The following is a 22,913-nucleotide window of genomic DNA, read 5'->3' as shown; positions in this document are numbered from 1 at the left end:
GTTACGTATATAAAAACCTAAACAGCCTACTTACGAGGGTAACGAAACTAATATTCCTGTATCCCTCGAAAAAGAAATCGATAGCGCGATGGATTAGAGAATTTAGAAAATGACTAGAAAGGTACGACATCGAAGAATCGAAAATAACAGAAAGAAAACTTATTTTAGAAAGCTTTGAAACTGGAAGCAATTAAAAATTTGGAACAACGTGGACAGAAGCAATGAAAAGACGACATGGGGGAGAAGATGAAGGAGTAATGGCAAATCATGAAACGAACGAACGAAAGCACACACACCCACAGCCAGCCAACCCCCCCCCCCCCACTCACCCCCCCATGCACACAAACAGAAAGAGAGAGGGTGGGGGGGGGGGAAGAGTCCCGAACCAACTACCCACCATCCCTCCCCATCCTCTACAGCTCACATCATTTCTCAGTCAAGCAAGTTCAATTTGAGTATGCAACAAAGAGAGTTATATCCAGGAAAACGCGTTACTGTAACACAAAATTTTTTGGTAACCTATATTGTGTACAGTTTACGCCCAGGTACGGATCAACGGACAAAGATAGAGAACAGTAACGTAAAAGTGAGTTATAAATTACAGTTCTCTAACTGCGAATACTGTAACTAATGGGAATTGTGCTGCCAGGACAAGCTGCCTATAACAAAGTATGTAAACATTTATGTTTTACATAATTTGCTTGATGATCCTACAGCTGTTGAAGTATTTTTCGAGATATATTCGCTGAATTGTCGGTTCTTTTCGCATCATCTTTATTGGTTGTAGCTATACTATTAATCTGTGACGTATGACAGATAATAGTGCCCGTCCGGGACTCGAACCCGGATTTCAGCTTATCGCGAACGATCGCCTAAACCACTTAGGCTATTCGTGCACCGTCCATGACCAACCCAAACTTATGCCATAGTCTACTCTAACTACGTTCTGTAATATGCTGCAGCAATTTTTTCTGTGTATTGTTCAAGTTTCAATGAGCTATGTTATTTGGCAGTGTGACATAACGTGAAAGTTGATTTCGTCCTTACTTTCTGCATACCAATGTATTTACTAAAAACGAACGAAAACGTAAAGTATTGCATGATGTTCGAGATTCTCAGAAAAGTAGGTGTGAGATACAGAGAAAGACGTATCGTGTCCGATATGTACCGGGTGATCAAAAAGTCAGTATAAATTTGAAAATTTAATAAACCACGGAATAATGTCGATAGACAGGTAAAAATTGACACACATGCTTGGAATGATATGGGGTTTTATTAGAACAAAAAAACAACAAAGTTCACAAAATGTCCGACAGATGGTGCTGGACAGCAAAACGTCAGCTACTGCGCATGACAATCGTGTATAAAAGGACGTGTAATGAGAGAGAGAATCAGATGCGCCAGCAATCGCAGCATGTTGACGTTACATGAAAAGGCGCTTTTAGTGAAGCTGTATTATCAGAATGGGGAATATGCTAGTTCAGCGTTACGATCCTATCGCCATACCGCAAGTCTCTAGAGGAACGGAAGGTTCCAAATGATTGGAAAAGAGCACAGGTCGTCCCAGTCTTCAAGAAGGGTCGTAGAGCAGATGCGCAAAACTATAGACCTATATCTCTGACGTCGATCTGTTGTAGAATTTTAGAACATGTTTTTTGCTCGAGTATCATGTCGTTTTTGGAAACCCAGAATCTACTGTGTGTGAATCGACATGGATTCCGGAAACAGCGATCGTGTGAGACCCAACTCGCTTTATTTGTTCATGAGACCCAGAAAATATTAGATACAGGCTCCCAGGTAGATGCTATTTTCCTTGACTTCCGGAAGGCGTTCGATACAGTTCCGCACTGTCGCCTGATAAACAAAGTAAGAGCCTACGGAATATCAGACCAGCTATGTGGCTGGATTGAAGAGTTTTTAGCAAACAGAACACAGCATGTTGTTCTCAATGGAGAGACGTCTACAGACGTTAAAGTAACCTCTGGCGTGCCACAGGGGAGTGTTATGGGACCATTGCTTTTCACAATATATATAAATGACCTAGTAGATAGTATCGGAAGTTCCATGCGGCTTTTCGCGGATGATGCTGTAGTATACAGAGAAGTTGCAGCATTAGAAAATTGTAGCGAAATGCAGGAAGATCTGCATTGGATAGGCACTTGGTGCAGGGAGTGGCAACTGACCCTTAACATAGACAAATGTAATGTGTTGCGAATACATAGAAAGAAGGATCCTTTATTGTATGATTATATGATAGCGGAACAAACACTGGTAGGAGTTACTTCTGTAAAATATCTGGGAGTGTGCGTGCGGAACGGTTTGAAGTGGAATGATCATATAAAATTAATTGTTGGTAAGGCGGGTACCAGGTTGAGATTCATTGGGAGAGTCCTTAGAAAATGTAGTCCATCAACAAAGGAGGTGGCTTACAAAACACTCGTTCGACCTATACTTGAGTATTGCGCATCAGTGTGGGATCCGTACCAGATCGGGTTGACGGAGGAGATAGAGAAGATCCAAAGAAGAGCGGCGCGTTTCGTCACAGGGTTATTTGGTAACCGTGATAGCGTTACGGAGATGTTTAACAAACTCAAGTGGCAGACTCTGCAAGAGAGGCGCTCTGCATCGCGGTGTAGCTTGCTCGCCAGGTTTCGAGAGGGTGCGTTTCTGGATGAGGTATCGAATATATTGCTTCCCCCTACTTACACCTCCCGAAGAGATCACGAATGTAAAATTAAAGAGATTAGAGCGCGCACGGAGGCTTTCAGACAGTCGTTCTTCCCACGAACCATACGCGACTGGAACAGGAAAGGGAGGTAATGACAGTGGCACGTAAAGTGCCCTCCGCCACACACCGTTGGGTGGCTTGCGGAGTATAAATGTAGATGTAGATGTAGAAGGGGATTCGAACGGGTAAAGGTCCGTTGACAAATGCAGCTGTGGCGAGAATGATTTCGAAGTTCGAAGCCACGGGTTGTTTAGACGGTAGACCCCGTAGTGGCCGACCGAGCACAAGGCGTAATGCTGCTGAGACAGTTCAGGAAAAAAAGGAGACTGTAGCGGGTTCGTCTTTGAACGGGGATGTCAGCGCTCGTGCAGTCGCACGTCGCACCGGCATTCCATACACTACTGTTTGGTTGGCACTTAGGCGTACCCTCCGATGCTATCCGTACAAAATCCATCGGCATCATGAACTGTTACCTGGCGATTTAGTGAAGCGGAGGGCATTTGCGGTGTGGGCGTTTCAAAAGATGGCGGAAGATGACGATTGGTTGAGTAACGGGTTGTGAATCGACGAAGCTCATTTCACTCTCCGAGGTTCTGTCAACGCCCACAACTGCTGAATTTGGGCTACCGAAAATCCTAGAACTGTCGTGGAAACTTCATTGCACGATGAGAAAGTCACGGTATGGGTTGGATTTACCACATCTACCGTTATCGGGCCTTTTTTCATCGAGGAAATGCGTGATTCTGGTTTTGTAACTGCTACCGTGACGGGTGAGAGGTACGCCGATATGTTACAGAATCGCATCATCCCCAGCCTGGCTGCTGAACACCTGATGGAACGTACGATGTTTATGCAGGATGGCGCTCCACCCCATATTGCAAGACGCGTGAAACATCTGTTGTGCGCGTCGTTTGGTGATGATCGTGTGCTCAGCCGCTACTTTCGTCATGCTTGGCCTCCCAGGTCCCCAGACCTCAGTCCGTGCGATTATTGGCTTTGGGGTTACCTGAAGTCGCAAGTGTATCATGATCGACCGACATCTCTAGGGATTCTGAAAGACAACATCCGACGTCAATGCCTCACAATAACTCCAGACATGCTTCACAGTGCTGTTCACAACATTATTCCTCGACTACAGCTAGCCGGCCGCGGTGGTCTCGCGGTTCTAGACGCGCAGTCCGGAACCGCGCGACTGCTACGGTCGCAGGTTCGAATCCTGCCTCGGGCATGGATGTGTGTGATGTCCTTAGGTTAGTTAGGTTTAAGTAGTTCTAAGTTCTAGGGGACTGATGACCACAGCTGTTAAGTCCCATAGTGCTCAGAGCCATTTGCATTTTTTGACTACAGCTATTGTTGAGGAATGATGGTGGACATATTGAGCATTTCCTGTGAAGAACATCATCTTTGCTTTGTTTTACTTTGTTATGCTCATTATTTCTATTCTGATCAGATGAAGCGCCATCTGTCGGACATTTTACGAACGTTTGTATTTTTTCGGTTCTAATAAAACCCCATGTCATTCAAAGCATGTGTGTCAATTTGTACCTCTCTATCTACATTATTCCGTGATTTATTCAGTTTTCAAATTTATACTGATTTTTCGATCACCCGGTACAAGAACGAAGAAGGAAAGATAAGTGCGAAAATCATGAACGTAGTGCTTGTAATGAAGGCAGGGACGCTGTTTTACTCCACTACTGTTCAAGCAGCCGGCCGCGGTGGCCGAGGGGTTCTAGGCGCTTCAGTCCGGAACCGCGCGACTGCTCCGGCCGCAGGTTCGAATCCTGCCTCGGGCATGGATGTGTGTGATGTCCTTAAGTTAGTTAGGCTTAAGTAGTTCTAAGTTATACGGGACTGAAGACCTCAGCAGTTAAGTCCCATAGTGCTCAGAGCCATTTGAGGCATACTGTTCAAGCTGCATATCCAAGGCGCAATAACGGAATTCAGGAGTGGAATTAAAAGTCAGGGAGCAAGGATATTGGTGATAACATTTGCTGATGACATTGTTATCCTCAGTGAAAATGAGGAATAATTACAGGACCTGTTAAAAGGTGTGAAGAATCCAATGAACGCAGAATAAAGACTGACAATAAATTAAAGTAAAACGATAGCAAAGAAAGGCAGTAGAAACGAGATTAGCGATAAAGGAACATCAAAACTGAGAACTACGTTAAAGACCAAGTGAAGACGTTCTGCTATTTTGCATTTAAGTGTGACTACGAAGACATCAGCACGAGTTCACTGTCACGCACCTCAAACCACTGCAGCACGACTCTTTGTCTTGGGCCACGGACAGTTACATGCTGGAAGATGCCATCGCTGTCGGGGAAGACAGCAAGCATAATGGAATGCCATAATGTTCCTGTAGTCAGTAGCTGTCATGGTACCTTCGATTACTACCAGAGGACGATTGGAAGCCGATGAATGTCCCCCATAGCATAATACTGCCTCCATTGGCCTGCGCCCGTGGCGCAGTTCATGTTTAGAACAGTTTATCTCCTGGATGCCGGCATATTCGAATACGATGATAGACTCGAATTTGATTCATCCGACCAGGCGACACATTTCCATTGATCCACGGTCCAGTTTCAATGATCCCGTTCAAAGGGTTCAAATGGCTCTGAGCACTATGGGACTTAACATCTGAAGTCATCAGTCCCCTAGAACTTAGAACTACGTAAACCGTATCATGCCCGAGGCAGGATACGAACCTGCGACCGTAGCGGTCCCGCGGTTCCAGACTGAAGCGCCTAGAACCGCTCGGCAACACCGGCCGGCGATGATCCCGTGCCCAGAGCAATTTTAATTGGCGGTGTCGTTGGGTAAACATGGGAACATGTAGGGATCGTCCGTTGAGCAGTTCAATGATCAACAGTATCCGCTGACCGGTTTGCTGCGAAACACTTGTCCATGGAACAAGACTGTACTCTGTGTCAGATCCGCACAGGTCAACGCCTGTCCTGCTTTACAGAGCGACTCCCCACGTTCTGTTATGAAGCTTGTAAGTCCACCACCTGGTTGTTTCACCATCCTGCAACCACTTTCCACACATCTTAACCACTATAGGGCGCGAACAGCCAACCAGCTTCGTCGTTTCTGAGATGCTCATTCTCAGCCGCCGGGTCTTAACAATCAGCCCTTTGTTAAAGTCGCTTGTCGGTAGATTTTCCCATCTTCGGCCCACAACGTCTTTAGGATGCCCCGCCCCCCTCCCATTCGTTTCTCACCCGCTTAAATAATTTCCTTACCACGTCCCGAGTCCACAAAGTCACCAGGCGGCTTTCCGAGGCCTACGACAAAGACAGGCCGCGGCGCGTACGTCACGAAGATAGGCCAAGCCCGCTAAACTCAGAAGGCAAACTACGTTTCTACACCTGTTAACTTGTAACTGGGTGTGTATGTACAAATGACAATTGCATCTTCTACTGGAATCCACTATTATGGAATCTTACTGATATTAGTCCTGCAATGATAGGAAGTCCATAAGCCTACTAACAATTTGTTACGGCTGTACTGGGGTACAGTACAGTAAAATCATACCAAAATGATGTTCTGTGAACGGAGGACTGTTACGCAGAAGAATCTATATGCTATAAACAAGCCGTTATACCATTTACGTCGAGCATTGATTTTAAATATTGTTGTACGACTAGTAATCAGTCACACTTCATAACAGCAGATTCTAGTAGAAGATGCAATTCTCGTTAGTACCTGCACACCGAGTTGCGAGTTAACAGGTTTAGAAACAGGTTTTGCCCTCTGAGTTAAACGAGCGAGCGAGCTCAAGCCTGTCCTTCTCGTGGGTGTGGCGGCTTTCAGTCTCGTGATGGGCAGTGGTCACTTTGTGTTGCCTCATCATTTTTTTTCCTGATATGGACACGCAAATGTCTAGAAACAAGAATAATTTTCACAAGGATTTAAAGTCACTTACTCTTGTACAAAAAGGTGTGCATTATTCAGGAACACACATTTTCAATAACTTGCCAGCAGCCATAAAAAGCTTAACAACCGATGAAATTCAGTTTAAGAGAAGTCTGAAGGATTTATTCGTGGCCAACTCCCTCTACTCCATTGATGAATTTCTCAGTAGAACCAACTGATTTGTGTATATATATAATCTAACTTCTGCACCATTTCAGTGCAGTAATGCGCCCATTGTAAATAAGTGTGTGTGTGTGTGTGTGTGTGTGTGTGTGTGTGTAAGTGTGTGTAAGTACACTCTAACTTCTGCACCATTTCAGTTCAGTAATGTGTTCATTGCAAGTAAGTATTGTAGTAGTTCTATTATATGTTTATTACCTTATAAATAAAAAAAACATTTTTTTAAATTTTAAATTCAGATTAATGCAATCTTAGTAAATGAGTGTTTGTATAATGATTCTTTGATATAGTGTTCATTAAAAAAATGATGATCATTCCACTTATTACCTGTGGAAGGTACATTAGATTATTTGTTTCAGTTGTAAATATTTGTCATGTGTTATTGTTTTTCTGACATGTTCTACATGCTGGAGGACTTCCTCACTACGTAAGCAAATCTAATCTAATCTAGATTCGAAGACCTTTTTCATTAAATATGGGAGATTTTCACGTAGGGAAATTCGAGCCAAGTACAAAATCTTGCACCATTCGAAGATAAGGCACAATATAAATTTGAATGAAACACGCTGGCAACTGAGGAAATACAATGATTCTTTTATTTCGACCGTTTCAGTTGAACTGATATAAGATTTTACTGCAGCGGTTACCGGTTTCGAGCTGCCACGCCCATTCTCAAACCACACACCTTGATATTAAACTTAAGTATTCATACAATATGGTGTATGAACCATTACGGTTAATATCAGAGTGTGTGGTTTGAGAAGGGGAGTGTCAACCCGAAACGGTAACCACTGTAGCAGAATTTTGTATCAGTGCAACTGAGACGAACGAAATAAAAAATTATTCACTTTCCTGGTCTGAACAGTTGCAGACCTACCATCCCGTGGCAGCATGCCTCGAATAAGCAAGAGCTGGCAAAGTTTCAGTATAAGTTTGTGGCAAGTATCCATATCATCAGAAAATGTCTTATCAATACTAACTCTAATACACACAACTTTTATGTAGTTAACTACGTTTTCGACTGTGGCAGCAACTGAAATAAAGCGAGGAGTCATATAGACTCGGAATATTGCCAGACATCAGATATCAAAACGAATAAAATATTTGTTAGAAATAAGGTGTTACATTTAATTGCCTCATTACATCATGAACTAGTAAAAAACCTAAAACACATGCGAGTTTTTTACGAGCGAGGTGACGCAGTGGTTAGCACACTGGACTCGCATTCGGGAGGACGACGGTTCAATTCCGTCTCCAGCCATCCTGATTTAGGTTTTCCGTGATTTCCCTAAATCGTTTCAGGCAAATGCCGGGATGGTTCCTTTGAAAGGGCACGGACGATTTCCTTCCCAATCCTTCCATAACCCGAGCTTGCGCTCCGTCTCTAATGACCCCGTTGTCGACGGGACGTTAAACACTACCCACCACCACCACCACCACCGAGTTTTTTACGTTTGAATGTTAATTAAACTCTAGTCGCCTTACGTACTTTTAAAAATAGGGATGTTATTCTTACTGTCTGATGTTAACCTTTATTGGGGGTACTGGCTAATATCTTACCTCGTGCACTGTTAACGGTCACACAGTGGTTAGCAACTTTATTTCTTTTTTATTCTCTGACTGATTTGATGCAGCTCGCTCGAATTTCACTCTTGTGCCAACGTCTTCATCTCGGGGTAGCACTTGCACACTACATACTCAATATGTTTCTTAACGGGGCGAATTTGTCATATTTAAAACTAGGCTACCGAACGTTGTACCAAAGGAGAGTTATAGTAGCGCTACTGTTCCTTATATACGAGGTGATACACAGAAATTTCCGAAATATATTATCCTTACCTAAACCATATTGTGCTCGATCACCTACGAAGTATTCACCTCGACAGCGAAACAACGCCCACAACCTTTCTGCCGCTTTTGAAAAGCGACCTGGAAGTCTTCTTCGTTAGGGTGGTTCAAATGGCTCTGCGCACTATGGGACTTAACTTCTAAGGCCATCAGTCCCCTAGAACTTAGAACTACTTAAACCTAACTAACCTAAGGACATCACACACATCCATGCCCGAGGCAGGATTCGAACCTGCGACCGTAGCGGTCACGCGGTTCCAGACTGTAGCGCCTTTAACCGCTTGGCCACACCGGCCGGCTTCGTTAGGGTGTTTAGAATCGCTTCTGCTGTAACAAATCTTCGCCCCTGTAACTAGTTTTTTATCTGTGGGAAGACGAGGAAATAACACGGAGCAAGTCTGATGAGTACCGCGGTTAGCAAACAATTGCCATCTTGTTTATCAGGTAATTCTACAAGGATATAGGCCGCATGTGAACGTGGATCAACAAGGACGTAATGTTACCCGACTTTTATTTTGCCCGAGATATATGACTCTCACTGTGACGACTGAAAGGTAGTTCCAGCGTCACGGCCATAAGCCCACCTGTGAAAGAAGGTTGGGATCGTCTTGATGCAGTTGTTTAAACCTTTGATTACCAACTTTTTCAAGTTAATGTATACTTATTTTAATTATTATTGTTGTCATAAATTACAATATGAAGAAAAAATATGAAGAAAGAAAACCCAAAGCGATTCTGGTCGTATGTACACTACTGGCCATTAAAATTGCTACACGATGAAGGTGACGTGCTACAGACGCGAAATTTAACCGACTGGAAGAAGATGCTTTGATATGCAAATGATTAGCTTTTCAGAGCATTCACACTAGGTTGGCGCCGGGTGCGACACCTACAACTTGCTGATATGTGGAAAGTTTCCAACCGATTTCTCATACACAAACAGCAGTTGACCGGAGTTGCCTGGTGATACGTTGTTGTGGTGCCTCGTGTAAGGAGGAGAAATGCTTACCATCAAGTTTCTGACTTTGATAAAGGTCGCATCGTAGCCTATCGTGATTGCGGTTTATCGTATCGCAACATTGCTGCTCGCGTTGGTCGAGATCAAATGACTGTTAGCAGAATATGGAATAGATGGGTTCAGGAGGGTAATACGGAATGCCGTGCTGGATCCCAACGGCCTCGTATCACTAGCAGTCGAGATGATAGGCAACTTATCTGCATGACTGTAACGGATCGTGCAGCCACGTCTCGATCCCTGAGTCAACAGATGGGGACGTTTGCAAGACAATAACCATCTGCACGAACAGTTCGACGACATTTGCAGCAGCATGGACTATCAGCTCGGAGACCATGGCTGCGGTTACCCTTGACGCTGCATCACAGACAGGAGCGCCTGCGATGGTGTACTAAGCGACGAACCTGGGTGAACGAATGGCAAAACGTCATTTTCTCGGATGAATCCAGGTTCTGTTTACAGTTTCATGATGGTCGCTTCTGTGTTTGGCGACATCGCAGTGAACGCACATTGGAAGCGTGTATTCGTCATCGCCATACTGGCGTATCACCCGGCGTGATGGTATGGTGTGCCACTGGTTACACGTCTCGGTCACCTCTTGTTAGCATTGACGGCACTTTGAACAGTGGACGTTACATTTCAGATGTGTTACGACCCGTAGCTCTACCCTTCATTCGATCCCTGCGAAACCTTACATTTCAGCAGGATAATGCACGACCGCATGTTGCAGGTTCTGTACGGGCCTTCCTGGATACAGAAAATGTTCGACTGCTGCCCTGGCCAGAACATTCCCCAGATCTCTCACCAATTGAAAAAGTCTGGTCAATGGTGGCCGAGCAACTGGCTCGTCACAATAAGCCAGTCACTACTCTTGATGAACTGTGGTATCGTGTTGATGCTGCATGGGCAGCTGTACCTGTACAAGCCATCCAAGCTCTGTTTCACTCAATGCCCAGGCGTATCAAGGCCGTTATTGCGGGCAGAGGTGGTTGTTCTGGGTACTGATTTCTCAGAATCTATGCACCCAAATTGCGTGAAAATGTAATCACATGTCAGTTCCAGTACAATGAATACCCGTTTATCATCTGCATTTCTTCTTGGTGTAGCAATTTTAATGGCCAGTAGTGTAGAATAGAGCAGTGGCAAGACGTCATTAATACCTTCACTGCTTGATGACAATGGTGATGTTACTGATGACAGCGCCGGTCGAGCAGAGTTACTGAACACCGTTTTCCGAAATTCGTTCACAAAAGGAGATACAGTAAATTCTCCAGAATTCGATTGAAGATCAACAGTCAGCATGAGTAACTTAGAAGTAGATATCCTCGGTGTAGCGATGCAGCTGAAAACGCTTAAGTAACCCTCGGCTTTCGGTCCAGTTTGTATGACAATCAGGTTCCTTTCAGAGTATGCTGATACATTAGCTCCATACTTAGCAGTCATATACAATTGGTCGCTCGTAGAAAGACCCATACTCAAAGATCGGAAACTTAAACAAATCACGCCAATACCCAAGAAAGGAAATAGGAGTAATCCGCTGAATTACACACCCATATCACTAACGGCCATTTGCAGTAGGATTTTGGAACATATGCTGTGCTCGAACTTTATGAATCACATCGAAGAAAACGATTTACTGACAAATAGCCCACATGTATTCAGAAAATATCGTTCTTGTAAAACAAAAGTAGCTCCTTATTATCACGAAGTAGTGAGTGCTATCAACAGGGGACGTCCAATTGATTGCATATTTTTAGATTTCCAGAAGGTTTTTTACAACGTTCCTCACAAGCGACTTCTAATTAAACTGCGTACCTATGGAATGCTGTCTCAATTGTGTAACTGGATGTCTGATTTCGTGTCAGGAAGGCCACAGTTCGTAAAAATTGACAATCACCTACCTAGAAACTTGGATTAATAGCTGGCGTTCCCGAAGGAATGTTATTTGCCCTCTGCTGTTCCTGATGTATAGAGGGTGGTCCATTGATAGTGAGCGTCCCAAATATCTCACGAAATAAGCATCAAAGGAAAAACTACAAAAAACGAAACTCGTCTAGCTTTAAGGGGGAAACCAGATCGCGCTATGGTTGGCTCGGTAGATGGCGCTACCATAGATCAAACGGATATCAACAGCGTTTTTTTTTAAAATAGGAACCTCCATTTTTTATTACATATTCGTGTAGTACGTAAAGAAATATGAATGTTTTAGTTGTACCACTTTTTTCGCTTTGTGATATATAGCGCTGTAATAGTCACAAACGTATAAGTACGTAGTATTACGTAACATTCCGCCAGTGCGGACGGTATTTGCTTCGTGATACACTAACCGTGTTAAAATGAACCGTTTACAAATTGCGGAAAAGGTCGATATCATGTTGATGAATGGCTACTGTGATCAAATTGCCCAACGGGCGTGTGCTATGTATGCTGCTCGGTATCCTGGACGACATCATCCAAGTGTCCGGACCGTTCGCCGGATAGTTACGTTATTTAAGGAAACAGGAAGTGCTCAGCCACATGTGAAACGTCACCCACGACCTGCAACAAATGATGATGCCCAAGTAGGTGTTTTAGCTGCTGTCGCGGCTAATCCGTACATCAGTAGCAGAAAAATTGCGCGAGTATCGGGAATCTAAAAAAAGTCGGTGTTGAGAATGCTACATCAACATCGATTGCACCCGTACCATATTTCTATGCACCAGGAATTTCATGGCGACAACTTTGAACGTCGTGTACAGTTCTGCCACTGGGGACCAGAGAAATTACGGGACGATGACAGATTTTTTTTGCAAGCGTTCTATTTAGCGACGAAGCGTCATTCACCAACAGCGGTAACGTCAACCGGCATAATACGCACTACTGGGCAACGGAAAATCCACGATGGCTGCGGCAAGTGGAACATCAGCGACCTTGGCGGGTTAATGTATGGTGCGGCATTATGGGACGAAGGATAATTGACCACCATTTTATCGATGGCAGTCTAAATGATGCAATGTATGCTGATGTCCTACGTAACGTTCTACCGATGTTACTACAAGATGTTTCACTGCATGACAGAATGGCGATCTACTTCCAACATGATGGACGTCCAGCACATAGCTCGCGTGCGGTTGAAGCGGTATTGAATAGCATATTTCATGACAGGTGGATTGGTTGTCGAAGCACCATACCATGGTCCGCACGTTCACCGCATCTGACGTCCCCGGATTTCTTTATTTGGGGAAAGTTGAAGGATATTTTCTGTCGTGATCCACCGACAACGCCTGACAACATGCGTCAGCGCATTGTCAATGGATGTGCAAACATTACGGAAGGCGAATGTCGTTACACGTATTGCCGAATGCACTGAGGTTGACGGACATCATTTTGAGCATTTATTGCATTAATGTGACATTTACAGGTAATCACACTGTAACAGCATACGTTCTCAAAAATGATACGTTCACAAAGGTACAAGTATCACATTGGAACAACCGAAATAAAATGTTTAACCGTACCTACGTTCCTTATTTTAATTTAAAAAGCCTACCTGTTACCAACTGCTCGTCTAAAATTGTGAGCCATATGTTTGTGACTATTACAGCGCCATCTATCATAAAGCGAAAAAAGTGGTCCAACTAAAAGATTCATATTTCTTTACGTACTACACGAATATGTAATAAAAATGGGATTCCTATTTAAAATAACGCAGTTGATATCCGTTTGACCTATGGCAGCGCCATCTAGCGGGCCAACCATAGCGCCATCTGGTTTCCCCTTTCAAGCTAGACGAGTTTCGTTCTTTGTAGTTTTTACGTTTGACGCTTATTTCTTGAGATATTTGGCCCGGTCACGATCAATGGACCACCCTGTATAAACGATTTAGGAGAGAATCTGAGCAATGCTCTCACACTGTTTGGAGATCATGTTGTTATTTAATAACATTACGAATACTTCAATTGGAACGATCATGTATATGATGTGGGGAAAGCAGAGCACCTAGAAAATGTAACTGGTCTGCTAAAGAGTCTGCTTACACTCCATTTGTGCGTTCTCTTTTGTAGTATTGCTATGCGATGTGGGATCCGCTTCAGATAGGATTGAGGAGGACATTGAAAAAGTTCAAAGAAAGGCAGCACATTTTGTACTAATGTGCAATAGGGGAGAGGGTACCACGGATTTGATACACGGATTGGGATGACAGTAAATAAAAGAAAAAGAGTTCTTCGCTGTGGTAGGACCTCCTCATGAAATTTGTCACCAACAGTCCGTTCAGAGTGTGAAAATATTTTGTTGGCGCCCACCTACGTAGGGAGAAAAGATTATCATAATAAAATAAGAGAAATCAGAGTTCGCACGGATAGATTTAAATTGCTCGCTTTTCCTGTGTTGTTAGAGAGTGGAACGGTGGTGAAGTATCTCAAAGGTGGTTCGATGAACCCTCTGCCAGACACTTAATTGTGAATTGCATTGTGATCACATAGATGTAAATGTAGATGTAGATGAGTCCATTCTCTTATGGAGAGCGGGAATAGTGATTGTTTATATGCCTCTGTGTGCACTGTAATCAGACTAATGTTGTGTACACGATCCCTAGCGAGAGAGTAGGGGATTGCAGGGTATTCCTTGATTCTCTCCTTAATACTAGTTCCTCAAACTTTGTACGTAGTCTTTCACTGGATGGTTGACGTATGTCCTCAACCGTCAGCCAGTTCAGGTTTTTCAGCAACACTGTGATGCACTCCTGTGAGGCAACATTAGACCATTCGTGCTACATCTACATCTACATCTACATCTATACTCCGCGAGCCACCTTACGGTGTGTGGCGGAGGGTACTTATTGTATCACTATCTGATCCCCCCTTCCCTGTTCCATTCACGAATTGTGCGTGGGAAGAACGACTGGTTGTAAGTCTCCGTATTTGCTCTAATTTCTCGGATCTTTTCGTTGTGATCATTACGCGAGATATATGTGGGCGGTAGTAATATGTTGCCCATCTCTTCCCGGAATGTGCTCTCTCGTAATTTCGATAATAAACCTCTCCGTATTGCGTAACGCCTTTCTTGAAGTGTCCGCCACTGGAGCTTGTTCAGCATCTCCGTAACGCTCTCGCGCTGACTAAATGTCCCCATGACGAATCGCGCTGCTTTTCGCTGGATCATGTCTATCTCTTCTATTAATCCAACCTGGTAAGGGTCCCATACTGATAAGCAATACTCAAGAATCGGACGAACAAGCGTTTTGTAAGCTACTTCTTTCGTCGATGAGTCACATTTTCTTAGAATTCTTCCTATGAATCTCAACCTGGCGCCTGCTTTTCCCACTATTTGTTTTATGTGATCATTCCACTTCAGATCGCTCCGGATAGTAACTCCTAAGTATTTTACGGTCGTTACCGCTTCCAATGATTTACCACCTATGGCATAATCGTACTGGAATGGATTTCTGCCCCTATGTATGCGCATTATATTACATTTATCTACGTTTAGGGAAAGCTGCCAGCTGTCGCACCATGCATTAATCCTCTGCAGGTCTTCCTGGAGTACGTACGAGTCTTCTGATGTTGCTACTTTCTTGTAGACAACCGTGTCATCTGCAAATAGGCTCACGGAGCTACCGATGTTGTCAACTAAGTCATTTATGTATATTGTAAACAATAAAGGTCCTATCACGCTTCCTTGCGGTACTCCCGAAATTACCTCTACATCTGCAGATTTTGAACCGTTAAGAATGACATGTTGTGTTCTTTCTTCTAGGAAATCCTGAATCCAATCACAAACCTGGTCCGATATTCCGTAAGCTCGTATTTTTTTCACTAAACGTAAGTGCGGAACCGTATCAAATGCCTTCCTGAAGTCCAGGAATACGGCATCAATCTGCTCGCCAGTGTCTACGGCACTGTGAATTTCTTGGGCAAAATAGGGCGAGCTGAGTTTCACATGATCTCTGTTTGCGGAATCCATGTTGGTTATGATGAAGGAGATTTGTATTATCTAAGAACGTCATAATACGAGAACACAAAACATGTTCCATTATTCTACAACAGATTGACGTAAGCGAAATAGGCCTATAATTATTCGCATCTGATTTATGACCCTTCTTGAAAATGGGAACGACCTGCGCTTTCTTCCAGTCGCTAGGTACTTTACGTCCTTCCAGCGATCTACGATAAATTGCTGATAGAAAGGGGGCAAGTTCTTTAGCATAATCACTGTAGAATCTTAAGGGTATCTCGTCTGGTCCGGATGCTTTTCCGCTACTAAGTGATAGCAGTTGTTTTTCAATTCCGATATCGTTTATTTCAATATTTTCCATTTTGGCGTCCGTGCGACGGCTGAAGTCAGGGACCGTGTTACGATTTTCCGCAGTGAAACAGTTTCGGAACACTGAATTCAGTATTTCTGCCTTTCTTCGGTCGTCCTCTGTTTCGGTGCCATCGTGGTCAACGAGTGACTGAATGGGGGACTTGGATCCGCTTACCGATTTTACATATGACCAAAACTTTTTAGGGTTCTTGTTTAGATTGTTTGCCAATGTTTTATGTTCGAATTCGTTGAATGCTTCTCTCATTGCTCTCTTTACGCTCTTTTTCGCTTCGTTCAGCTTTTCCTTATCAGCTATGATTCGACTACTCTTAAACCTATGATGAAGCTTTCTTTGTTTCCGTAGTACCTTTCGTACATGATTGTTATACCACGGTGGATCTTTCCCCTCGCTTTGGACCTTAGTCGGTACGAACTTATCTAAGGCGTACTGGACGATGTTTCTGAATTTTTTCCAATTTTGTTCCACATCCTCTTCCTCAGAAATGAACGTTTGATGGTGGTCACTCAGATATTCTGCGATTTGTGCCCTATCACTCTTGTTAAGCAAATATATTTTCCTTCCTTTCTTGGCATTTCTTATTACACTTGTAGTCATTGATGCAACCACTGACTTATGATCACTGATACCCTCTTCTACATTCACGGAGTCGAAAAGTTCCGGTCTATTTGTTGCTATGAGGTCTAAAACGTTAGCTTCACGAGTTGGTTCTCTAACTATCTGCTCGAAGTAATTCTCGGACAAGGCAGTCAGGATAATGTCACAAGAGTCTCTGTCCCTGGCTCCAGTTCTGATTGTGTGACTATCCCATTCTATACCTGGTAGATTGAAGTCTCCCCCTATTACAATAGTATGATCACGAAACTTCTTCACGACGTTCTGCAGGTTCTCTCTGAGGCGCTCAACTACTACGGTTGCTGATGCAGGTGGTCTATAGAAGCATCCGACTATCATATCTGACCCACCTTTGATACTTAGCTTAACCCAGATTATTTCACATTCGCATTCGCTAATAACTTCACTGGATATTATTGAATTCTTTACTGCTATAAATACTCCTCCACCATTGGCGTTTATCCTATCCTTGCGGTATATATTCCATTCTGTGTCTAGGATTTCGTTACTGTTCACTTCCGGTTTTAACCAACTTTCCGTTCCTAATACTATATGCGCACTATTTCCTTCAATAAGAGATACTAATTCAGGAACCTTGCCCTGGATACTCCTGCAGTTTACCAATATTACGTTAACTTTTCCTGTTTTTGGTCTCTGAGGACGGACGTTCTTTATCAACGATGATAATGTCCTCTCTGGTAAGCCGTCAGGTATTTTATCGTTTCGCCCAAGGGGGGGTCCCTCTAACCTAAAAAACCCCCGTGTGCACGCCACACGTACTCTGCTACCCTAGTAGCTGCTTCCGGTGTGTAGTGCACGCCTGACCTGTCTAGGGGGGCCCTACAGTTCTCCACCCAATAACGGAGGTCGATGAATTTGCAACCATTATAGTCGCAGAGTCGTCTGAGCCTCTGGTTTAGACCCTCCACACGGCTCCAAACCAGAGGACCGCGATCGACTCTGGGCACTATGCTGCAGATATTAAGCTCAGCTTGCACTCCGCGTGCGATGCTGGTTGTCTTCACCAAATCAGCCAGCCGCCGGAAGGAACCAAGGATGGCCTCAGAACCCAAGCGGCAGGCGTCATTCGTTCCTGTAGATAGGCTACACAATGAACAGATTTACAATGTGGGCTGCCATTGCACATTCTGGACAATTCGTGTAAGTAATTGTGGTGTCACCGCCAGACACCACAGTTGCTAGGTGGTAGCTTTAAATCAGCCGCGGTCCATTAGTACATGTCGGACCCGCGTGTCGTCACTGTCAGTAATCGCAGACCGAGCGCCACCACACGGCAGGTCTAGAGAGGTGGACTAGCACTCACCCCAGTTGTACTACGACTTTGCTAGCGACTACACTGACGAAGCCTTCTTTACATGCTGCCAGTATTCTCACACACTATAGCGACATTCTAGAATGTGTCTCTTGAGTATTTTATAATCTTTATTGACTGATACCGATATCCCTTGAACCCTGCATTGAACTGAAGCCTGCTTTCTGATTAAACTGCGTTAGAGGCTATGTAACAATTCGATGTCTTATCCCCATCTGTTACACGCACTTATTTGGGTGAAATGATTGATTCCCGCTGTGGCCATTGATATTATAGTCATAGGATACAACGTTTCAAAGTTTTATGAACTGCACAATTTTACATTTTTGTACATTTAAAGGAAATTGGCAATCTTTCCAGCACTTTGGTATTTTATTAAGATCTGATGGGGTATTTGTGCATCTTTTTTCAGATAGTACATAATGTATTAGAGTACTTGATACTGAGTGTACCTTCAGTTATGAACACTGTACCTTTGATATGAGCGGCGTCCTGATCTTGGGAGATGATATGGGATGGCAGACTGCGATGTAGCGGTCGGCGCTCATGATGGTCAGGAAAATGGAGCTCGTAAACTGGTTGATGCTCGTCGTTGTCATGTAAACCTGTGAACAACGTGCACGCCACTCAGTTGTAGAGCCCTTTCCGTTCACAGCAAGTTGTTATGTGTAGGAGGAAAGACTTTTTTTCTCAAAACTCGTTGTGTAACCTTTACACAGCTGTATATCAATGTTCTTTTTCAAATGACCAGTTTTAGATGTACGATAGCAACCTAAGGTACCTGCATTAGAATAAAAAGGAACGTCTGCCTTCTGCCTCATATTTCAGCTTAAAAAGTCGAATAGCTAACGAAACATTACGAATGGGAACTCAAAAACATCAATGCAAGCATATATTACTTAGAAACACCTACTTTGGGAAGATTTAACGTAATGCATTATTTTATCTTATCCATAAAATGAAAGAAAATTCTGTAGATCATTATGAAACTTGTGTTACTTCGAGTGTCTCGATAGACCATTACATTGAAAGCGCTATTATTTAGATGAAAATTGATTTTTAGAAAAATCTTCATTAGCCAAGATCGCATACAAGAAAACAGATAATTAGTTTCGACTGTCTCCGGTCATTTTCAGATCTGAAAATTATTAAAATACAGGGTTGTAAGAAAAGAACAGCATTCCACATTAATAGTATTTACAAAAGATTTCAACAAAATTATTGAAGGGTACATAGCAGAATATAAAAAGCCGTGTCTAAGCTAAGGGGACGCTTTTTCAACTGGCTGTTAGCAACACAACGGATTGCCATCTGTAGAGAATATACATCAGCTGTCAAAAAATGACATAAAAAACGACTTACAAGGATCGTTATGTAAGCTTGTGTAGTCACAAATGACAAGGTAGTAGCGTGAAAATCACATGAAAAAGCATTACATTTAAGTAACACAGTGGAATACAATATCGACTAGGATAATAGGTAATACACAGTTAATTTATGAAATGAAAACAAAAAACAGTGAAAATTAAAATTACAATTGCAATGAAATCGTTAGAGTAAAAAAAATTAAATAAATATAAATATGAAGCTGCAGAGACAGACATTATTGCAGATGGCGTAATGTGTTACAGCTCTTTATTACTACGGAAGGACTAATGGTATAATAATTTATACAGATTTACATAAAAAGTACTTTTTGTGTGTACAGTTAAAAGAAATCACATTAGCATGGACTGGCTTAAAATTATAGAAACTATAAAAAGAACCATTATATGTGATCGTTATGAAGAGGCAGTGGCAATGCACATCGTAATTATATCACTGATATAAAAAATGATAATCACAAATAGATAAAGTATGTTGGCATGATGTGCCAAACAGCTGACACTAAATGCACCTATAATAGTGAAAATTTACATAATATGAAGCTCTGGTTTACCAAGTTACCGTAGCAGACAAAACCTAATTGTCAATCTTAGTGTGCATTGGAAAACGTGTAGAGATTATCTGGATGTGTACGTCACTTGCAATTTTTCATTATACCATAGAACAACTTATGTATTGAACTATTACAATGGAGTGAAGAAAAACGAACAGTTAAAAGTGACATGTCTAAAATATAAAAAAGCTTAGGGTAAGGCAATGACGGTTACTGATGTCTATGTTAATGAATACATCCAGCTGCTGTGTGCTATGCACACTACAAACATACTAAGCAATGCAGTAACAGTCAATTTAAACAGTAGACATGGGTAACGTACCAGTTAGACAGGCGACACTTTTTTGTTGTACCACTGACTCGTATGTACTTCATTTTATTGGTCTTAACCGATTGCTTTACGTATGCCTTTTTATATTTTACAGCCAGTTTTAATTGATTACTTTTCTTTACTACAATGTAATGGATCAATACAAAGGTTGTTCTATGATATAATGAAAAACTGCAGTTGATGTACACATCTAGATAATCTTTATATATTCACCAGTGCACACTAAGACTGACTATTAGTTTTTGTCTGCTAGAATGGTTTGGTAAGCCAGAACATCATGCTATGTAAATTTTCACTACTGTGGAGGCATTGTCTCTTGGTGTTTCCTTATTTTAGATTTCAAAAGTTAGACACATTTTGGCCATTGCTACTATCTATTTCTGCTTACATTTTTCTATAGTGAGACCATTACGATGTACATTAAAATTGTCTCTTCTTAACGATCACATATATCTGTCGTCTTTATATTATTTTAAGCCAGTCGATGGTAATGTGATTTCTTTTATCTGTACACATGTAAAATACTTTTTGTGTAGATCTGTATAAATTACTATACCATTGGTCTCTCTATTTCAAGAAAACGTTTTATAACATTACACCATCTGGTAAGACGTCTATGTGTGCAGCTTTATATTTATGCAACTTGTCTTTTTCACTCTAGTAACTTCATTACAACAACTGTAATTTTAACTTTTTTTGTTTTCATTTTATAACTCAACTGTACATTATTCATTGTACTACTCGACATTGTATTATACTGTGTAACTGTAGTGTAATGTTATTCCTGTAGTTTTAACACCGTTATATGATCAATTATGGCATACACAGGCATACATTATAATGCTTCTTCATCGATTTTTATGCGTTTTTTGTCTTCTTTTTTTCTTCATCAGTGATTCCGTGTGGATCTTTCATATCTTTCAAATTCCATCGATGAGAACTGAACTCAGATTTTTTTTTATTACAGAGGGCGACCAGTCCCCTGACTGAACACGCTGAGCTACTGTGCCGGCTTCAGCACGTTGAGCTATCCAAGCATGACATACGACACAGCCTCACAGCTCTACTTCCACTAGTACTTCTGTCTTACTTTCCAAACTTCACAGATGTTCTCCTGCATATCTTTAGTGGCAAGCTCTCTTTCTTTCAGGAGTACTAGTCTCTCAAGCTACGCAGTTAGAGGTAAAGAGAAATAGATGGAAAGAAAATAGCGGCGCCCAGAGAGACAGAGGAGAAGTGCCTAATTTGGAACTCAAGAGGAAAGCGGCCGAAGAGCAAAAAATGAGGATTCAGAGAGGAGCAGGAAGAGTTGATTTGAAGCCTGAATTTCATGTTTCTGCTGATTTTTTCCTACCAGTCTTCTGACTGGTTTGATGCGCTTCACCACGACGCCTCTAATGTGCCATCTTCGATTAATCATTGTGAGACATATTCCAGTCTTTGGCATCCTCTATAGCTTCTACCCTCCACGGCTCTAGTAGCATGGAAATTATTCCCTGACGTCTTACCACGTGTTCTATTATCTTATCCCTCCTTCCGACGCGTGTTTTCCCTATATTCTTTTCCTCGCCAGATCTGCGGGAAGTCTCATTTCGTACCTTAACAATACACGTAGTTTTGCCTCCTTCTGTAACACCACATCTGAAACTCTTCGATTTTCTTCTTTTTCGGTTTTCCCGCAGCCGTGATTCACTTCCAGACAATGCTGTGTTCAAAACGAACTTTTTCAGTATTTTTCCCTCAAATTAATGCCCAGTGTTCATGACGATAATCTTCTTTTGGCGAGGAGTTTTGCTTGCACTGGTCAGTTTCTTACATCCTCTCCTCTTCGTCGCTAATGTGTCCTTTTGCTTGTAGTTGTAGCAGAATACCTTCACTTCTTGTACTGCATATATCTCAAAGCGAATGTCCTCTTGTAATACTGACTACTCGGGCTTGCGTTTGTAGCATAATACCTTCACTTCTTCTACTATACTTGTCTCAACGCCGACCTCTTCGTACAATACTGATCACTCGCAACACAACAAAATAACGGTTAGAAACTCGCTGTCTATATACTGTCAAAAACTAATAAGAAAATTTGAAGGTATTAAAAAAATGACCTTGCAGAGATCGTGTTGTAATCTTTCACGTTACCATTGATACTTAAGGGACGTAAGAACCGGTGTGCATCCGCTCTCTTCTCACTCATATGCGACCTTGTTTCCCTTTCTTGCACCCACGACCAAAATGCGGTATTACTGCACACAGTTTTTCAGACATTCGGATCACTGAATCTCCGAGCCATTTCTGCGGATTCTGGTTCCGCCATCATCTGGTCGTCTAAGCGAATGATATCGAAAATATTATCCACTGAAATATATTGGATATTCCATGCAGATATCCTTTCGTGACTCCAAGAGAGCTGCTTATATGGGAAACTTCCCGTGAAACGAAAAAAACGAGATGCGTGGTTCATAATATTAGTCTCGCTTCCACATCACGCTGTCTCGGCATTAAATGTTAGCGATGAAGATTCATATTTATGAGGCAATGCAGTGTAATAGTGCTTGACTGTCTACAGCGAGGTAATGAAATGAGCCGTCTGAGTGTTCAAGAGGCAGATGATGGCGGTTGGATTCACCCCTACTCCAGCGACGAATAGCTTTATACATCCAAGCAGAGTGTACACAGAAACGGAGCTCCATCTTGTGTCGTGA

At 42.5% G+C, this 22,913-nt stretch overlaps 1 protein-coding gene across 1 annotated transcript in view; it reads right to left on the bottom strand.

Moving 5' to 3' along the window:
* The window catches only part of LOC126090607 (somatostatin receptor type 2-like), a 556,431-nt gene that overhangs the window by 32,231 nt on the left and 501,287 nt on the right, over positions 1–22,913 (bottom strand). The window contains exon 4 of the mRNA XM_049906999.1: positions 18,418–18,549. Within this exon, the coding sequence (XP_049762956.1) occupies positions 18,418–18,549 (132 nt within the window). The remainder of the gene's footprint in view (positions 1–18,417; positions 18,550–22,913) is intronic.

The sequence above is a fragment of the Schistocerca cancellata genome, chromosome 1 (assembly GCF_023864275.1).
Source record: "Schistocerca cancellata isolate TAMUIC-IGC-003103 chromosome 1, iqSchCanc2.1, whole genome shotgun sequence".
In the NCBI taxonomy this organism is placed as follows: Eukaryota; Metazoa; Arthropoda; class Insecta; order Orthoptera; family Acrididae; genus Schistocerca; species Schistocerca cancellata.
This window is presented reverse-complemented; position numbering and strand designations above follow the sequence as displayed.